Below are 17,599 nucleotides of genomic sequence, written 5' to 3' on the forward strand. Positions count from 1 at the left end.
AACAAATAGATTTACTTGATGAATGGCAGTGAGATAAAGCTGTGTTAATTACAAGGCAATCTCAGATGGATGAATTGAGATGGTGTTGGAGAATCAGATCAGAAACAAAAATATCTGGTGAGTTGGCATCCACTTCCAACTGGAGAGGAAAGCTCCTGATCCCATTGCATACATGGAATATGTGATTGCCTCTATACTGGAAACAGAAGTGTAAGATGACCACATCAATGACATATAGTAGAAATCTGCAAAGTTTCTGTGGGAGATATGGTTTTGAAACTCAACTGGAGCACAAATTTTGCCATGATCTGGAAGCTGACAGTAACCAGGAAAAAGAGACTTATCATTTGAAGGAAACAACATTCTAAACTTTCCTTTGCTCAGCCTAGCAACACAGAAGATAATGGGTGTGGGTGAAACCTGCTTTCACAAAGAAAATGTGGAGGTAGCAGTTATGATTCTGAGCAGAAGCAAATTAAGGCATAGGTGCTATAAGCCTGTACTTAAGGGGAAAGTTTAGCTATCCATCAAGTCAAATAAAATTAATTTCTGGATTGTTTTGGCCAGTGTATCAAAAATGTTTTTCACACATAACTGTTGTTTTTCCTTTCAACATAGCAGACAAAATTACGGATGGAACACCATTGTACTCTATGGAATTACACCAGGGATGAACTTGGTCTAAATTGTTTAAGTAAAAAGATACAACAACATACCATTACTCAATAAATATATTTTGGGAAAGGACCATGCAGTAATCTTATGTAATATTTTGAATATTGCTGAACTACCTAAATGTGTGATTTCTAACACGAAAATAAAAAAACCCAACAAAAGTGCAACTGAACTTTGTCAGCAGAACAAAATAACACCATAGTAATGGTAATGCTATGGTGTATTTACATACCCAACAAGAGAAAATGACAGTCTTATAGTTGTTTACCAGGGCTGTCAGGGATTCTCTTTATATTAAATATGTTTATTATTATTTTTAATAGCGACTCAAGGAACTGAAACAGAGGGAGTTTGCTCGAAATGTAGCTTCCAAGTCAAGAAAAGATGAAAGGAAACAGGAAAAAGCCCTCCAACGTTTGCACAAGTTAGCTGAACTGAGGAAAGAGGCAGCATGGTGAGTGAATAACTACTGAAATGGAAAAAGCACTGGAAAAATAACCCCCAAACTATTAGTTGGGGTTGTGGGACACATGACTGTTAAGATCCTAAGCCCAGAACAAGATGCACATATTTTTATGGCAAGCTCTAAGCTGTATGTATGCAGTAATGTGAGCTGGCACTATGTGAAGAAATAAATGTTTAACGTTACTTTTTTAGTGGAGCTAAAATGACATGTATTTTTAGTTAAAAATATGTTCCATATATATTTCATAAAGCCAGGCACAGTGTTGAAAGCATTAGAGAACTAGGTCAAGCATTTGAAGCTTGGCATTATTTTATTGATGAGGAAAGGATACACTCTATCTTTCCTGGATGTAACAAATCTGTGTGACTTAGAGTTTGAACTGCTCACCTGGGAATGCATCAGGAAATCTAGTTTAAAATTTTAATAGCTAGAGAAACTATATAAGGGAATACCTTAAAAGAAAATGTTCCTTTTTCTGAACCCATCAGGGTGCATAGTCTAACCATAACAATCACATCTCACCAGATGTATATTCTCTATTGAATCTGGAAATATATTTCTAGTTGATATTGATATTTCTTAGTTTGAAGTGACAGCCTTTTTACCAAAAAATTACATGCTTATGAAACAGACAACTCAGTGTAAAAGAATTTGAACTACTTTCAGTTTGCTCCAACATAGATCTAACAATCACAGAAAAAATTAGTCGGTGGTTAATCTGTAAATGGAATGTTTATTCAGATGTTGTCTATGGTGAGACCTGCATCTCGCTCGGTGAACTGCCACATTATTCAATTGAATGTGAGGTCTATAGTTTTCTGTTAAAAATTGGTAACATCTGTATGTTGCACGACATATCGAAACAAAGTCCAGCTAAATAAGTGGGCATGTCCTGGATGCAGGTAGGTGTGTATGGAATGAACAGTACAGTCATACAGTTTGTAATTTCTTTGAGGCAACATATATATATTAACAAGAAGTGGCAGGTTTTTTCACTACTGAATCAAGGCTTTGCAACCTTTAAACAACACACAGCTAAATTCTTCTCTCTAACTCCCCATGCTGTGTTAGTGATAATACAAAATGGCATAGCTATTAATGGTATACAGCAGATAGGATGAAAGACAATGGAGCAGCTAGTGTATATACTGAGTTGAAATTGCTAGTTGGACTCCTGGGATAGTGTATGCATCTAGATATGGCTATAAATGCTTAAGACGCACAATTCAGGAGTGTTACTTGCTACATCAGAAAAAAGGCAAACATATCTGTTAAAGTCTGACTATAATGTGAAAAGTGACTGTTTAAAATTACACTGAGATTCCATATTTATTCTATCTCAATGACTTGCATATTGAACTTGATTTGTTTACAAGCAAAAATTCTAACTACTAGCTTTATAAACTCATGTGATCTGAAAATTCTCTACAATTCATGTCCAGTAATATGAATTCTGCAATCAGAAATTAGTTTTTTATGTTTTTATTTATGGTACATAAGTCCAGCTTGCACATCCATACTGTATTGACTCTTTTTAATGCTAACATAGTAAGTACCTCATTTTGTCAGTATGCTAATATACATGTGTTGGAATAAAGACATATAGGTTCAAACTCCTTAACTGTGCCCAAAATATTTGCAAGTGCATACATGTGTGAGTACAAAAAACATGTTTTCTAGCAAAATTGGCACTTACATGTGTAAAATGGATGAACTTACAAACTTTACTGACAGAATTAAAGATCATTGAAAATGTAGATGAAAAGGAACAGATATAGTTAAGAGGTTGATGTTATTTTTGCAGTTACTTTTCTGATAGATAGATAGATAGATAGATAGATAGATAGATAGATAGATAGATAGATAGATAGATAGATCTGTTGATTCCCATATATTGTTCTAAGTAACTGAGAGTAGGTTCAAAAGCAGCATTAAAATTAGTATAATTTCAACTAAATGAAAACCTTATTAAAATATTTAATTGACAAAATAGAATGCAATGTACATTTTAGGACTAGGAGAGTAAAGAATCTGATCTAGCCTTATGGATTAATACCACTGGCTCATGGTGCGGGTGATCCTGTGTGTCAGGAATAGAGCAGTGAGCTGCCAATTAATGTGTTTTTAAATTAGTATCCAAAACTACAGCAAACACTTTTCATAAAAATAAATTGTGGAAAACCCAGTTTTCTGTCTAAAACAGAACACTTTCGACCAGCCCTAACTCCTCTAATGTGTTCTACTTCAGGTGGGCTTTGAGGAATTTTCAAAATATTCAGCTAGTGCAGAAGCAAGGATCAGTCCTTCCCAGGAGGGCAGATTGACATGAACATGTAATCCCTGTGTTCCATGCTCTCCAATGGCACACACTATTGAGTTCTGCCTGTAGTTCAGATATTAGTAACAATCTGTAAAGGCATATATAGTTTGGGATACAGTTAGTCTGCTGTGATGTCTTAGTTGTTAGTCTTAATTTGGCAGCTAGCCACTCATTCTCAGATGAGTGCTCCTATCTCTGGAAACTGTTCCTCTGAAATGTCCATCAAATGTTGAATTTGGAAAACTTCAGGCAGTGGCACCAATTCAGATTTTTTTTGGAGGGAGGAAAAATTCTGATCCCTGCCACCTCTCCCCCCAAGCAAGGCCCCTGCTCAGTGCCTGCTCTCCCACAGGGACCCAGGCCTCCCTCAGCCAGTTGCTGACAGGAGTCAAGTTCTTGGCTGACTCCCCTGTGCTCCACTGTAGAAGAACAGACTCTCCATGCTCCACATCACAACATCATTTGGCCAGGTTGCCCCTCCATCTAGACAGAAGGGTGGCCAGGCCAAATTTGAATAGTCCAATCCCATGCACCAGGTTGCAAACACCACTCACTGACATATGGTCAAGTTGCTTCTCTGTCTGATTTAGTGTGGAACCACTGCATAAAAGTGGTTGGGTCATGGCCGCTCTACTCCTGGGCTTTGCAGCCTATGGAACTTAGAGCAAGTGCAAAACTCTTTGAGAAAGGGGGTTTGCCTCTTCCCCTTACCTTCCTAACTGTTGTCACTAAAGTTAGATCATATTGTAAAGCCACTTTTTAGTGAGGTTGGTAACAAACATATTTTTGGCTTTGTTTCCATTCTGTTTTTTGTCAGATGCTTTTTCTGTTTTGAGGGGATGATGTTTATATGAAGGGTAAGACTGTGTCTGAATGTTGTGTTCTGTCTGTATGTAATAATTATTGTATTATTGTTCTTATAGGGGCTATGCAAGGCAGTAAATAAATAAATATTTTTGTGCTAATATTAGAGTAGGTTAAGCTAGTAAAATAAGGCAAAACTTATTTCTGTGAAAGAGCTATTCTAAAGGTATTTTCAACCTATCTGGAGTCAGGTAACACAGGAATTCTCTCAGGTGAAACCCCTTTTTTGTGAGATACCCACCCCAATTTCCAGCCAAAATAGATTAAACTAGATAGACATCCATGCTTCTGGATGATTACCGGTATTGAATCTGTGAAGGTTTTCAGGTTTTTCCATCATTACTTCAAACATGTCAGTTTGATTTTTCAGTTAAAAAAAAATTGTGAAAGATAGGCCTTTACTGGCTGAGTTTCAAAAGTAGCATGACTTATGGTAATGCAGAAATTCCCAAATTGTGGTCTGTAGACTACTGGTGCTCTGTTGGCTCATCTCCTTGCTTCTTGTTGAGTCAAACTGAACAGATGGGATGAGGAGACAAAATCAAGAACAAAAGTAGACAGTGTGATTAATTTTTTTCATGAAGGATAAATCACTTATTGCACTAGGGTCAGCTGAAAGTACATAAACACTCACCTAATCTTATTTTTTTGCATGTAAGAATTTGGTAAGGTTTTCACAGTTATGTTTGTGATCGCAAATAGGAGGAGAGGTTGACTGGGTGGTCACATATGGATGGGGAGGCAGTCTCTGTGAGACGGAGGTGATTTATGAGACATGCTCAGTCCTACTATATTCTGCAGTAGAAAGAAGTTTGAAAGTCCCTGCTGTAATGTAGTCTTGTTTTGGAGCTATTGATTTAGAATAGTTAACCTGTTCCCCTAGAAATCTTTGTGGAAACAAATGTAACACAATGTTATGGAAATAATAGTACAATCGGAATGCAGTAACTCTGAACATCTAATTTCTTTGAAGTGTACTTATGGAAGGTTTTGTTTTGTTTTTTAGTGCTCCTGGGAGTGGTCCCATGTTCAAGTCCACTACAGTTACTGTGAGAGATAATTTCCATGAAATTCCACAAAGTACTATCATAGACTCTTCTAACAAACAACAAAATTTCAATTGTACATTAATGCACAATGCACAGAATGCAAAAGAAGTTACTTCTAGTGCTTTTTCTGCTTCTGAAAGCGCAAGTAATAACAAATCTGACACTCACAAATTTGGGGATCAAGTTCAAGGAGCCCATGGACATAAAATAGGATTCTCTTTTGCTTTTCCTAAGAAAGCATCAGTGAAGTTGGAGTCCTCAGCTGCTGTTTTCTATGAATATAATGATGAAACATCTAGTGAACATGGATTTAGCAGAAGAAGTAGATTTGTTCCAGGAGCTTGTAATTTTCAGTTTCCATCAGCAACAGAAATAGTTTTGTGCTCTGAGGAGAAACAAAACTACATTCACCCACTGATGGAAAAAGGTACTGACACAGCAGAAGCTTCTGAAGTTCAGGAGTCAAAAGAACTATCCAATAAAGAGAATAATATAATACTAGATAATACAGTATTAGTTCCTGCTGATTCTCATTTGAAACAACCTGTGTCTTGTGATTTAGATGGCTATTGTGTTGATGTCAGTTCAACAACATTACAAGATCAATCATTGTCCACAGTTACCGTTAATAATCAGGTGCTACACGTAGAAAGTCACAGTTCTGAGAGGTTGGGAAAGAAATCCCCAGCTCTTGATATCACTGATGATTGCTTACCTTTGCAAGATATCACAGAGGAAAATGATAAATACATTAATAGTGAGTCATCCACAACTGAAGCAGAAATTAAAAAACTTGGGTCTGATGTACATATGTCATCAAATTCTGAAGGCGAGAGTACAGCCTTACAAAACAAACAAGAGACACATAAAAGACCTTGTGAACCATTTGTTCCTGTTCTGAGCAAACATGGATCGTCTGTTCTTCAATGGCCCTCTGAAATGTTAATTTACACAAATACAGAACCATCCATTTCATATAGCTGTAATCCTTTATGTTTTGACTTCAAGTCATCAAGAGCAAGTGACTGCATGGAGAAAACTAAAAATCAGTCAAATGTATCTCATTCTCATCACAAAACTGAGTCCAACCAGAGTCTTGTTTTAGATGACACAGGTAAATCTATTTCAGAATGTGCTGATTACAAAACAGAAATTAATAAAAATGCGTGCGAGCAAGCAACATCACTTATAACAGATGTTTCGTTAGCTAAAAGCTGTGAACCTGCAACAAATCAAGATAAAATGTGCTTGGATGCCTCTTTCAGGACTGGAAAAACAGAAAAATACCACATTTCCAAAGGCCATATACGACAGGACACCGTGATAGATGATAAACACAACAAAGTCTGGAACAAAGAAACTCACAAAAGATGGTTTCACACAAATAGGAAAAGGAAAAGAAGGAGAAAATTATGTCATCACCATCATGAGGAAACAGCAAAGGCAGATGCTGAAGTTTCTTCAACAGCTGAACAGGAAATTAATTATGTCAATGAAGAAAAACATCAGCACCTTCAGAATACTTCAGGGAAGTGCAGAGATGAAATTGGAAGCATATGGTTAGCTACAGAGCAGTTACAACAGTCATGTCAAAAACTTGGCATTGAAAACAGCGCTCACAAAAGAACCATGTCCACATCAACACACATACATGGTGACAAAGGCCCATGTGGGACTTGGAACACAAAAAATAGTGATGACCACTGCATTGGCTCTGAACCTCTGCACAGAAAGTACAAAGCAAACTCTCATAGGCAATCAAAACAACTGACTTTGAATTCGGGAAGACATAACTTAATGTATTCTAGAACATTATGTAGCTGTAAGGTCAGAAGAGCTAGCTGTAGCCCAGATCATAAATGTTTGGAAAAATGTACAAGTCAAAGCCAGTCCATCAAGAGAGCCTACAACTTTCTGACTGATGAACCTGAAAGATCCGATCGAAAGCGAAGACAACATACATATTCTTGTTCATCAGATGAAAGTTCATGTAGACAAGCATTTTTATCAGAAGAGTATCTCAGGCAAACAAGTAATTTAGCTGCACATTGTAAGCCTAAAAGGAAAAGAAGGAGAAAAAGATCTAGAACCCATCACATATTTGTCAACAAAGAACCAAGAAGAAATGAAAACCATAGACCTCCCAGAGGCAATTCTACATTAAATATTTTGGGGGAACTGTTAACTCAAGAAAATATACAACAAACAAAAACTCAACCCATAAAAGATTATACAGAAAATGTGGTGCAAACAACACAGCTCGTAGAAAACAAGTTCACTCTACAATCTGATTGTTTACTTTTATCAGAAAGTAACAAGTCAACAGAGTGTTCAGCAGTGGAGAGCTCTCCAAGTACATTTTTGGAGGACTTCACGCATTCCTCTGCTTCTGTTATTGAACATAGTATTCTGACAACTGCAACACCAGAGAACAAGCTAGAAGAAGAAAAGAAACATGAAAATGTAAGGGCTCGTAAAAGTCAAGCTCCTTATAAAGTGCCCAGTATTGACAGAAATGTGGAACAAACTCCTCGTAAATCATATCTATGCCAATATGAAGTAGCAGAGACCATACCACAAGAAAAAATAAATGACACAACCAGTGAATGGCTGCGGTATAATTCAGGCACATTTAACAGCCCTCCACCTTTGTCATTCAAAGAAGCACATACAAATAGTCATACCTTTTTAACCACTGAACAGATACTTGCCCCATTTACGTTGCCTGATCAGACATTGATATTTCCCCCAGAAAACCATGGAAAATACAAAGACTTGCAATTTGAGGCCTATCAGCAGCTCATGCAGCAAAACATGCTGGCGAACAAGGTGAAGTTTGCCTTTCCTCCCACTGTAATCCAACCTTCTAATTCTCCTCTGCAGCCTTTGCCCTTGCAGCAGCCATTATGCTCTACCTCTGTAACCACAATCCATCACACTGTTTTACAGCAGCATGCTGCCGCTGCTGCCGCTGCTAGTACATTTAAGGTTCTCCAGCCTCACCAACAGTTTCTTTCACAGGTCCCAACCCTATCAAGAACACCTTTACCTCATCTCGCAGTAGGACCTAGACTTTGTCCAGGAACCCACACAACTTTTGTTGCTCCACCACAATTGCCACTAATTCCAACTTCTGTCCTTCATCCGAGTCACCTGGCTTTCCCCCCATTACCTCATGCATTGTTTCCTTCGCTCCTTTCACCGCACCCAGCTGTCATTCCATTGCAGCCCCTCTTCTAGGTCAAGTTTTCAACAATCAAAATGGAAAGAGTTGTCTCCAAATGAACATACTGCTATAAGTAACCACTCATCAGTTTTGACAAATGGTTCTTTAAGTGACTGGGATAAACTGGTTAAAATGCCTCATTAATTTTGAATCATTTACTATAAGTGTAACAATGCAAATATGTATGTAAAGTTCAGCTCCATAATATAACTAAAGCACTGAATAGTCTGATACTAATATGAACTATAAATATATGAAAATCATGTCTTAGAATATGTATAATGTATATAAAATATATTTATAGTATTGTAATTTATGTTGTAAAGTATGCTCCTTTTGTTTTTTTAATCTTTGTGAACTTGCACCTATTTAATGTTTAGACAAAGCTGATGCACTGTTTTGTACTATGTTTCTTGAAACTGTAAATCTAGTGACAAACTATCTCTTGCAATAAATTTTTTGTTAACTATTTAAGTATATCAAAAATCATTCGTTGTAAGCCTCACAGATGATGGGTTTCAGCACTTGAATAACATAGCCTACTCCTGCTATGTTTGGATAATCAGCTTTCCTATCATTCAATGATTTATCACCAAGCTCAGAGGCTAACGCCTTAAGGGTAACTGTCTTACCGAGCCAGGGACAAAGGGTAATAGATCTATTTGTGTTAGCAGTTTGATGTCACTGAGACAAATTTTGTCTACTTGTAGTATGCGGACAAACTGCTGACTGTTTGAGACGCTCTCTTTTCTATTAAACCAAAACCAACTCTTTTAAAGTAACATAAATAACATGGGGGAAAAAGCAAGGACATTTGGAGTAAACTGCATTTAGCTTCTTCAGCATAAATAGCACTACATTTCCTGCCAGATGTCATCCACATCTGCACATATGCGTGATTGAAACCACCAAAGTTGTTTTGCCATTTTGCTTCTGCAAAACCCACATTTCTACATGGAAATGGAATAGCTGGTCATGCGACCTGCAGTGTGTGCAGGGGAGCAAGGGGGGGGGGGTGCCCTTTTTGTGAGTGCAATTTATTTTATGCCTAAAAATAGGCACATTTAAATGGTGATCAATTCAGAAAATTTAGCCAAATAATTACATTGTTCCCTTGGTGGACACATAGCTCATGTTTACCTCAGTGGGAGACAAACAAGCATATCAGAAGGGAGAATGTTGCCACTTGTGTATCATTTCATGTGATAAGTGGAAATGGCAAGGATATTTGGGCGTATTTGAACTGAGGAAAGTTACAACCCTGACTAGGAATTTCCAATCTTTTAAGCGGTTGAATCAAACCCTTACTATCACATTAACAGTTTTGTCTGAATGTTTTCATATTGTATGGTTCTAATAGCATTTTGTCAAATATATATATAAATTGGTCCTTCTGACATTCCTCTCTACTACCCCAATCCCCTTATTTAGGTCTGATCTGATCCAACTCTCATATAAGTCAATGGGAAACTTTCTGTTGGCATTACTGGAGTTGGATTAGGTCCATAATGATGACACAGCCCTAAATGTATATGGCCCTAGCCCAGCGACACTTTTTCACATGACCAGTCCCATTCACTGTAAATGGGACTAGTCACGTGGATAAAGAGGAGGGTTTGCAAAATCACTCATAGTGGTAGTAGCATACCCTCTTGTAATAAAATGTAAGGGATAATTTTGAAATTCATGTTGGCTTCCTTTCTTCATTTATATGATTATGATAAAATTAAGTAAAAGTGAAGCTCAAGGAAAGATAATTTTTGAAGAATATATTAAATAATTAATACCAACTTCACTCTTAAGAGAGAGTAAAATGGTATAAATATATTGTTATATTTGCCATCTATAATACTAAAACTTACCTCTGCCAATCAAGCAAATTTTAATATCATATTACATTCAAAAGCCATTTCAATCACTTTCAAATACAATTTTAAAGCTCTGGGTACACATATTTTACTTGTTCCAACATCTTGCAGGTATAGTACCATTGTAAAGAGGAAAACTATGTTACTGTGCTAAAGGCTGGTACAAAGGAGCACTTTGATGGCCTGGTTTTCCAAGAGGCTGAGAGGTCACACATGGGTTTGTGGTAACAGGTGCTGCAGGTGCTGAGCAACTTTGAAAATCTAACTAAAAGATTTGTTGTTTTTTTAGTTTTCATCCCTCCAGTTTGTGGTTTTATGCCTAATTTTGTTTAATCTGGCATATGAAAAGGCTAGCTTAACGGCTAATGTTTTTTATGTTATGTGTGTGAAACGTATTTTTCCTGCTTTAATGGTTTTAGACTAATTTCTGATTTAAGTAACAATTTATATTTAACACATTGTTTAGGAAAGGTTAGGGGCAAAATAGCAATTTTATAACATTACAATTAGAAAATAATAAGATACTGTGAAAAACAATTATGTACAGTTTTATTAACAAGTTTTATGTTGCAGCTAGTCAAAATTTCCCAAATTTCAAATTTTCAACAAACATTTTCATCTAAAAATCATTTTTTGTTTTCAAAAATCCCCCAAATTTGCTACAAATTTTTCTACTAGTTCTATTTTATACTTTGGATTTTACACTTTCACTGGAATTTAGCTTAAATGTATTGTCTATTAAGGAATTTAACAGTTTTAAGATATTGCAAAATTATATATTATATACATTAACTGCATTACAATAGTGTATAAAGTTAACGGATATAAGTAAAATACCAATAACAAGAAGTACTGTAAGTACTCTTTATAGATTAATACGCTAAGAACTAGCACTGTTTTGTATATGTGACTTCAAATATAGAAATACAGAAATGTTTTCTAATATCAACGACTGAATTTCAAATTGAACAAGCTAAATTAAATTATTTAATAAATATTTCATGTGAGTTGCTATTGTATTACTAAATAATCTTTACTGGATACATAATCTAAGTGTAGTTCTGTATACTTGTAGAATGTATACTTGTATTTTCTGATTTTACTATCTCATTCTAAAGTTTGGAAATCTTTGCAAGTGCTGAATAATTGAAGACACTACGATTCCTAGATACACAACCTGCCAAGTTTCTTAAATCGAATTAATTTCTTTAGAATGTTCAAATCTAATCAGAAATGTTGCCTTTTAATGTTTTGCAGTTCCAACTCATATTGCCAACTTATATAATGATTGGAGTCTGATTCCAAGGTAAAGGAATAAAAATAAGTTACCATTCCTTTAAATCACCTGAGTTGTTGGAATTAATTTATCTTCAGATTGCAATGATAAACCTAAATTAGGTTATAGATTTTGTTAAATGGCTTCCCATTCCCAGAACAGCTACACAAAGAAATGATTGAAAAGTTAATATGTTCCACTGAGATGAGAAATGTGTTTTTTTCCTGTCCTTGGAAAGCAGCAATCTGTCCAGACCATGACCTTCCTGGAGGCATGCCATTTCTCAGGTAATATGCACCATAAAATAATGTTCTAAATAGGATTTTTCAAGCATTAAGAATCATAATCGTCTTGCATTGTTATAGGCATTTTAGACTAATTGTACACTTGCCTTTCTAAACTGTAAGTACACAGAACAGTTAAAATGCTACAATACATACAGAAAGCAGAAGAATCCAATTGTTCATTTTACTGAACTTAACCACAGATTATCCTAAATTTTAACTCTGCCTGAAAGGAATAAACTCACACGGGGTTTCTGTAGGAATGAGCAAAATGGTTTACAGATTGAGACATCTGATCCCCAGACAGTTGTAAAAAGCACACCTTTTAGAGCCTGATCGTGCACAATGCTGAACAACTGTAAGCTGCCGAGCACCCAGAAATGTAAACTGAAGTCACTGGGAGTTGTGGACACATCACCGCACAGTCTTGTGTGCCTAGTCTATTAGAGCAGTGTTTCTCAAACTGGGGTCGCCGCTTGTGTAGGGAAAGCCCCTGGCGGGCCGGGCCGGTTTGTTCACCTGCCCCGTCCGCAGGTCCGGCCGATCACGGCTCCCACTGGCCGCAGTTTGCTGCTCCAGGCCAATGGGAGCTGCTGGAAGCAGTGCGGGCTGAGGGATTTACTGGCCGCTGCTTCCAGCAGCCCTCATTGGTCTGCAGCGGTGAACCACGGCCAGTGGGAGCCGCGATCGGCCAAACCTGCAGACGGGGCAGGTGAACAAACCAGCCCAGCCCGCCAGGGGCTTTCGCTACATAAGCCGCGACCCCAGTTTGAGAAACACTGTATTAGAGGAAGATGAATGCATTGTGTGCATGCTTAAAAGCTCTTCAGTTTAGAAAGCATAAAATTTAGGTTCACATCATTATATTGGCATTTCAGAGAAAAAAGACAAAGGCTTAAAAGATAAAATTATACAAGGTCTCAACTATTGATGCTGCCCCAGCATTTGGAACATGGACTAATTTTATTCCAAACTTTCTTCACTCATCTCCATTCTTAAGGCCCTGGTTCAGCAAATTACTTAAATACATGCCTAACTTTGAGCACATTAATAGTCACATTGATTTCAATGGAAGTACTCATGTGCTTTAAGGTTGGCACATATGGTACTTAACTACTGAACTGGGGCCTACAGGAGATATCTACAAATTAGTATCCAGGAGAAATGCCAAAGTACATTTCTTTTCCTTTGTACATGCAATGGAGAAAGCAAGTGAATCTTCAGCTGTTAAAATCCAGCATTTCCAGCACTGTCTTGTTTCTTTTTGCCAGTGTTTCTCAAACTGGGGTCGCCGCTTGTAAACAAACTGGCCCGGCCCGCCAGGGCTTTCCCTACACAAGCAGCGACCCCAGTTTGAGAAACACTGCTCTTTGCATTCACATTTAACTCAATTTAACTCAAATTTAACTGAACATCAGAACCATTACATTTTAGGGTTTTAAATATGCTCATTCTACTGCTCAGTTACCTTCTCAATTTATCAGTATTGTAAAGAGAAGTTAAACAAATTGCCATAGTCCACATCAGTGTACATCTTTAACTTTACTGCAAAATGTTAGATAACGTTACTTGGAACAATTTACCTTTCTTTTCTGCTGCCCTCATTTTTGACTCCAACTGTCCTAATTTTGAGACTCTTTTAGGGATTCATAATACTGGTAGTCCCACAACCATGGGAGATTTCTCTCAAAGGAGCTCTCATACTCTTACAGTGTGCAACGAAGCATCATTTATCATTCTTCTTTTTAGCTATTGGTATAGAGTGAAATCATGATACTAAAAAGTGATTACTGTTGAAATATGAATATTCTATTAATTCCTGTATCAAAACTAGACTTTTTAAAATTATATTTTTTCTTCTTGGGAGAGTTTCTCATACAGAGTGCTGGTCCCAGCATCTATTTCCCATACATATTTCAGTTTAGTATATTGTGCTTGCTTTTATAAAACTGCATAGCTTCCCAAAATGCTACACCTTGCCTTCAGTACATTTTCTACAGTGTCTTTCCCCAATGTACATATTTTAGCAATATGGTCATATTTATCTGATAGCGCCCTGTATTTAACGTATTGCTGTAAACATATTGGGCCAGCTCCTCGGCGGGCGGAGATCAGTGCAGCTCTGTTGGCTTCGATGGAGCCACACGGATTTGCTTGTGCTGAGGATTTGGATCACTGCATTTTATAAATCTCCTAAAACGTCCCAAATAAAAATGGAATCTAAGCAGTAAATCTGTAACACACACATTTCTAGAGGCTGCTTGTTTGTAAGGAAGGCTTATAAACTTTAACCTGTTGGTTATTTTGTTCTAAAGTTCATGAGCTGTACAGAATATACTGATTTGCATTGCTGTATATTGCTCAGTAATTGTACATATGCAAACTGTACCACTTCACATGTATATGCAATATGTTGTCTTATTGTAAAATTTTACCATGTTATTTTAACTCTTTTTTCTATTGAAATTAGAGATTTTTTTATAAAATATGATATACAGTACTGTACAAATGTCACTAATTGTATAAATTACATGACTTATTATATAATATGTACACAGAAATTTTGTAGATAATTTGGGTTTATTATATAATATGTACAGAGAAATTTTGTAGATAATTTTGGTTTAACGTTTACAGTAACTATATACTTAAATATTTTATTTATACTATTTCTTCTCTTTACTCCTACTTTGAATATTTTATAAAGATTTGTTAATTTCCTTTCTTTGTCATTTAGTGACATCAAAGTTTCTTAGAATTTATATTTGCAAATAAAATCTAAGTCATTCCCCATTTAATTGTAAAAATAAATATACCCACTGTACCAATTCAAAGACTTCTCATTTGAGTTTAAAGCTTTTACGTTTATAGATGTCCCATGTGCTCAGAACCCAGATGGAGTTTTACTATTGACTTCTACAATGGAGTTGTACCATTAGCTTCAATGGGGATGGAATTTCAGCTGGGTGTTTAAAGAGGGCTCTTTATTTACTAACTCCACTAACATATTCACTGTTTTCAATTTAATTCCAATTTAATATGAAATAAAGAAGAGCACAACTCAGTAAAATGATTAGATACATTTCTACGTTATTATTTTATCTCTGTTGGTGCAAAGAATGGATCTGGAGTTAATTGTCAAAATCCTTTTAATTTTTAATTTTTCTGCATTATACATCATTGTGGTTTCAAAAACAGATATAACCATTGTCTATCCTGAGTCACAAAGAGTTAAGTGCTTGTGCAGCTAATAAAATGCTGGGCTTTCTCTCCATCCCACTTGATTTCTGAGTCGTTACTGAGCATGACAAGATTCATACAGTATTAAGATGGTGTGAGGCAGTGGGCACTTTACAGTGACACAATCACAGTATTTAAATATCTCATTTGTGTCGGGTCAGGGGCCTGGTGCACAAATCCAAAAAGAAGAGCGTTCACTAAGTTGCAAATTTTAGTAATGCGCAATGGATCTTCCATTACTTGTGTGAATTAGAAGATCAATTTTAAATTAAAAAGGTTGTTGCTGCACTGCATGTCTGATAGCTTTAAAAAGGGAGGACACTGATTTCAATTTTAAAAAAGAAAACAGAATGGATAGGAAAGCATTTCTGAAAATTGATTTTTTTTCCTATTTTGAAATAAGCACCCCTTCACAGTAAAGATCACTCAAGCAGGCAAGTTTTGGACCTTCTAATCATCCCTTATATTTTACACACATTCCTTGCGGCTCCAAAGCAGTCATATGAGGAAGGTTCAAGAATAAAACCTAGAAGAAGAAAGTTCTGTTCTAAATGGGCCTGATCACCCCCTCAAGCTGGAATATATCAGAGGAGTAACTCAGTTTAAGTTAATGGGGTTACACTGGTGTGACATTGGTGTCAATGAAAACTAAATCAGACAGGAAGTTTCACTTGAAAAAAAAAAGATAAAACCCAGCAATATGAGGGAATGTGACCCCAAAAAACCTACATATAAGGGATTCTTAGAAACTGTGATTATTAGGTCATTTCAGCTCTGGCAACCTATACTATACACCAACCTTTATTCCCTTTTTCATAAGGGGCATTAATGGTGGTTATGGAAGGGAATGTTTGTAGAAGAAATGAAACCATAATAAGAGACATACAGGGTGTGTGGCTATGAAAGGAAAAGGCCAGAAAAATCCACATCCCAAAATGTATCAGCTGCTGGTGGAAATATCACTGTGAATAGTAGGGTGGGTTTTAAATATATATTCTAACATGCACATAGGGACAGATTATCACTGCCTCACTTGCAACTGATGTGATTGAAACCCTTCATTGGCTGGCTGTCTTCAAGTATGTGAAGGGTGTTGACATGGTCAGAATAATGAAAGGGAGGTGACTGTATTGTGTGATATATACTTCTATTTCAGTGGAATGATAGTTTCAGATAGCTTTTGGTGCTTATCTGTATTTTGTACATTTTTCTCTTTCACATTAACAGTGCTATTTTGTTTACCAGCTGTGCTTTCTGCTAAAATGTCCTCCAACCAATTCTTGTCAAGAAGAGATAGGTTAATGAGAGAAGACCTGCATACAGTTTGCTTCAGTTTTCTCTCTGGAGAAATAATTCAATAGAACTACATTTCAGTGTACAACTTCTCTGTCATCTTTCTATTTCGTAAGTTGTTATTCTCTACAAGCAGAACAAAAAAAGAAAAGAAAAAAAAAGGCCCTTTCATCTGGCAACATCAGTATACATCTGTTCTAGGGCCTGGGTGCAAAGGAAATTCTCAAAGAATTAATTGTATTTTTTACAAAGGTGTTATTGATAGGTGGGAACAATGTCACTGTCACTGCATATTTTTGTATTCTTGTCTACTTAAGAACAAAGTACAGCCAGTTTAAAAGTAGCATATGAGTAAAAATAACATGAAAAAAATGGCATTAGGTAGTTGAATAGGACATTTCATTGATAAGTTACAGTATGTTTATGATTTTAAAACAATTATTTTTTTTAGTCAGGTGCTTTACTGTCTTATTAGACACAGAGGTCAGCACCTAGCATGCAGAGTTCTCTATGTTAAAAGGTTTTCCATGTTGGAAACATTAAAAAAAAGGGGGGGGGGGTATGTAATTGGATAGGCATGGAGATGAATTACACTCTCACTTTGAGAGGAGTTTGCATCTCATGCGCATTAGCGGAGATACTTTGGTGGAGCAGTGTGCAGAAGTTTCATTTCAATGTTGATCTGTTGCTGGAAGCCCAGATGCCATATGGAGATACGGGACTACTATGCTGTGGCTGAGTTACATGGTCATATCAAAATGAGATCATACAAATGAACAGTCTGAATATGTGCATTATGGATTCATGATTGTTGCAGCATTTCTACCAAATGTTTGATTTACGTAGGTAGAGGAATTCTATGAAGTCAGGATGGTGTCCTGCCATCCTGTCTTAGGCATTCAGGAGCACTGCTTCAGTCTGACTGTGACCAGGGTTAATTGGAATCTGTTTTCCATGTTAGCGTCAGGCCAAGTTTGGAGTCTTAGGAAATGACTAGCAGTTTAATCTAGAATCTGGGATATTTTGTATTTCTTCCAT

The 17,599-nt window shown here is 36.5% G+C and overlaps 1 protein-coding gene across 1 annotated transcript in view; it reads left to right on the forward strand.

Moving 5' to 3' along the window:
- ZNF804A (zinc finger protein 804A) overlaps positions 1-8,766 on the forward strand; it is a 226,857-nt gene extending 218,091 nt beyond the window's left edge. Inside the window, exons 3-4 of the mRNA XM_065561982.1 lie at positions 999-1,129; positions 5,332-8,766. Of these exons, the coding sequence (XP_065418054.1) occupies positions 999-1,129; positions 5,332-8,614 (3,414 nt within the window). The 3' untranslated portion in view covers positions 8,615-8,766. The remainder of the gene's footprint in view (positions 1-998; positions 1,130-5,331) is intronic.
- The last annotated feature ends 8,833 nt before the right edge of the window (positions 8,767-17,599 follow it).

This window comes from Chrysemys picta, chromosome 11 (assembly GCF_011386835.1).
Source record: "Chrysemys picta bellii isolate R12L10 chromosome 11, ASM1138683v2, whole genome shotgun sequence".
In the NCBI taxonomy this organism is placed as follows: Eukaryota; Metazoa; Chordata; order Testudines; family Emydidae; genus Chrysemys; species Chrysemys picta.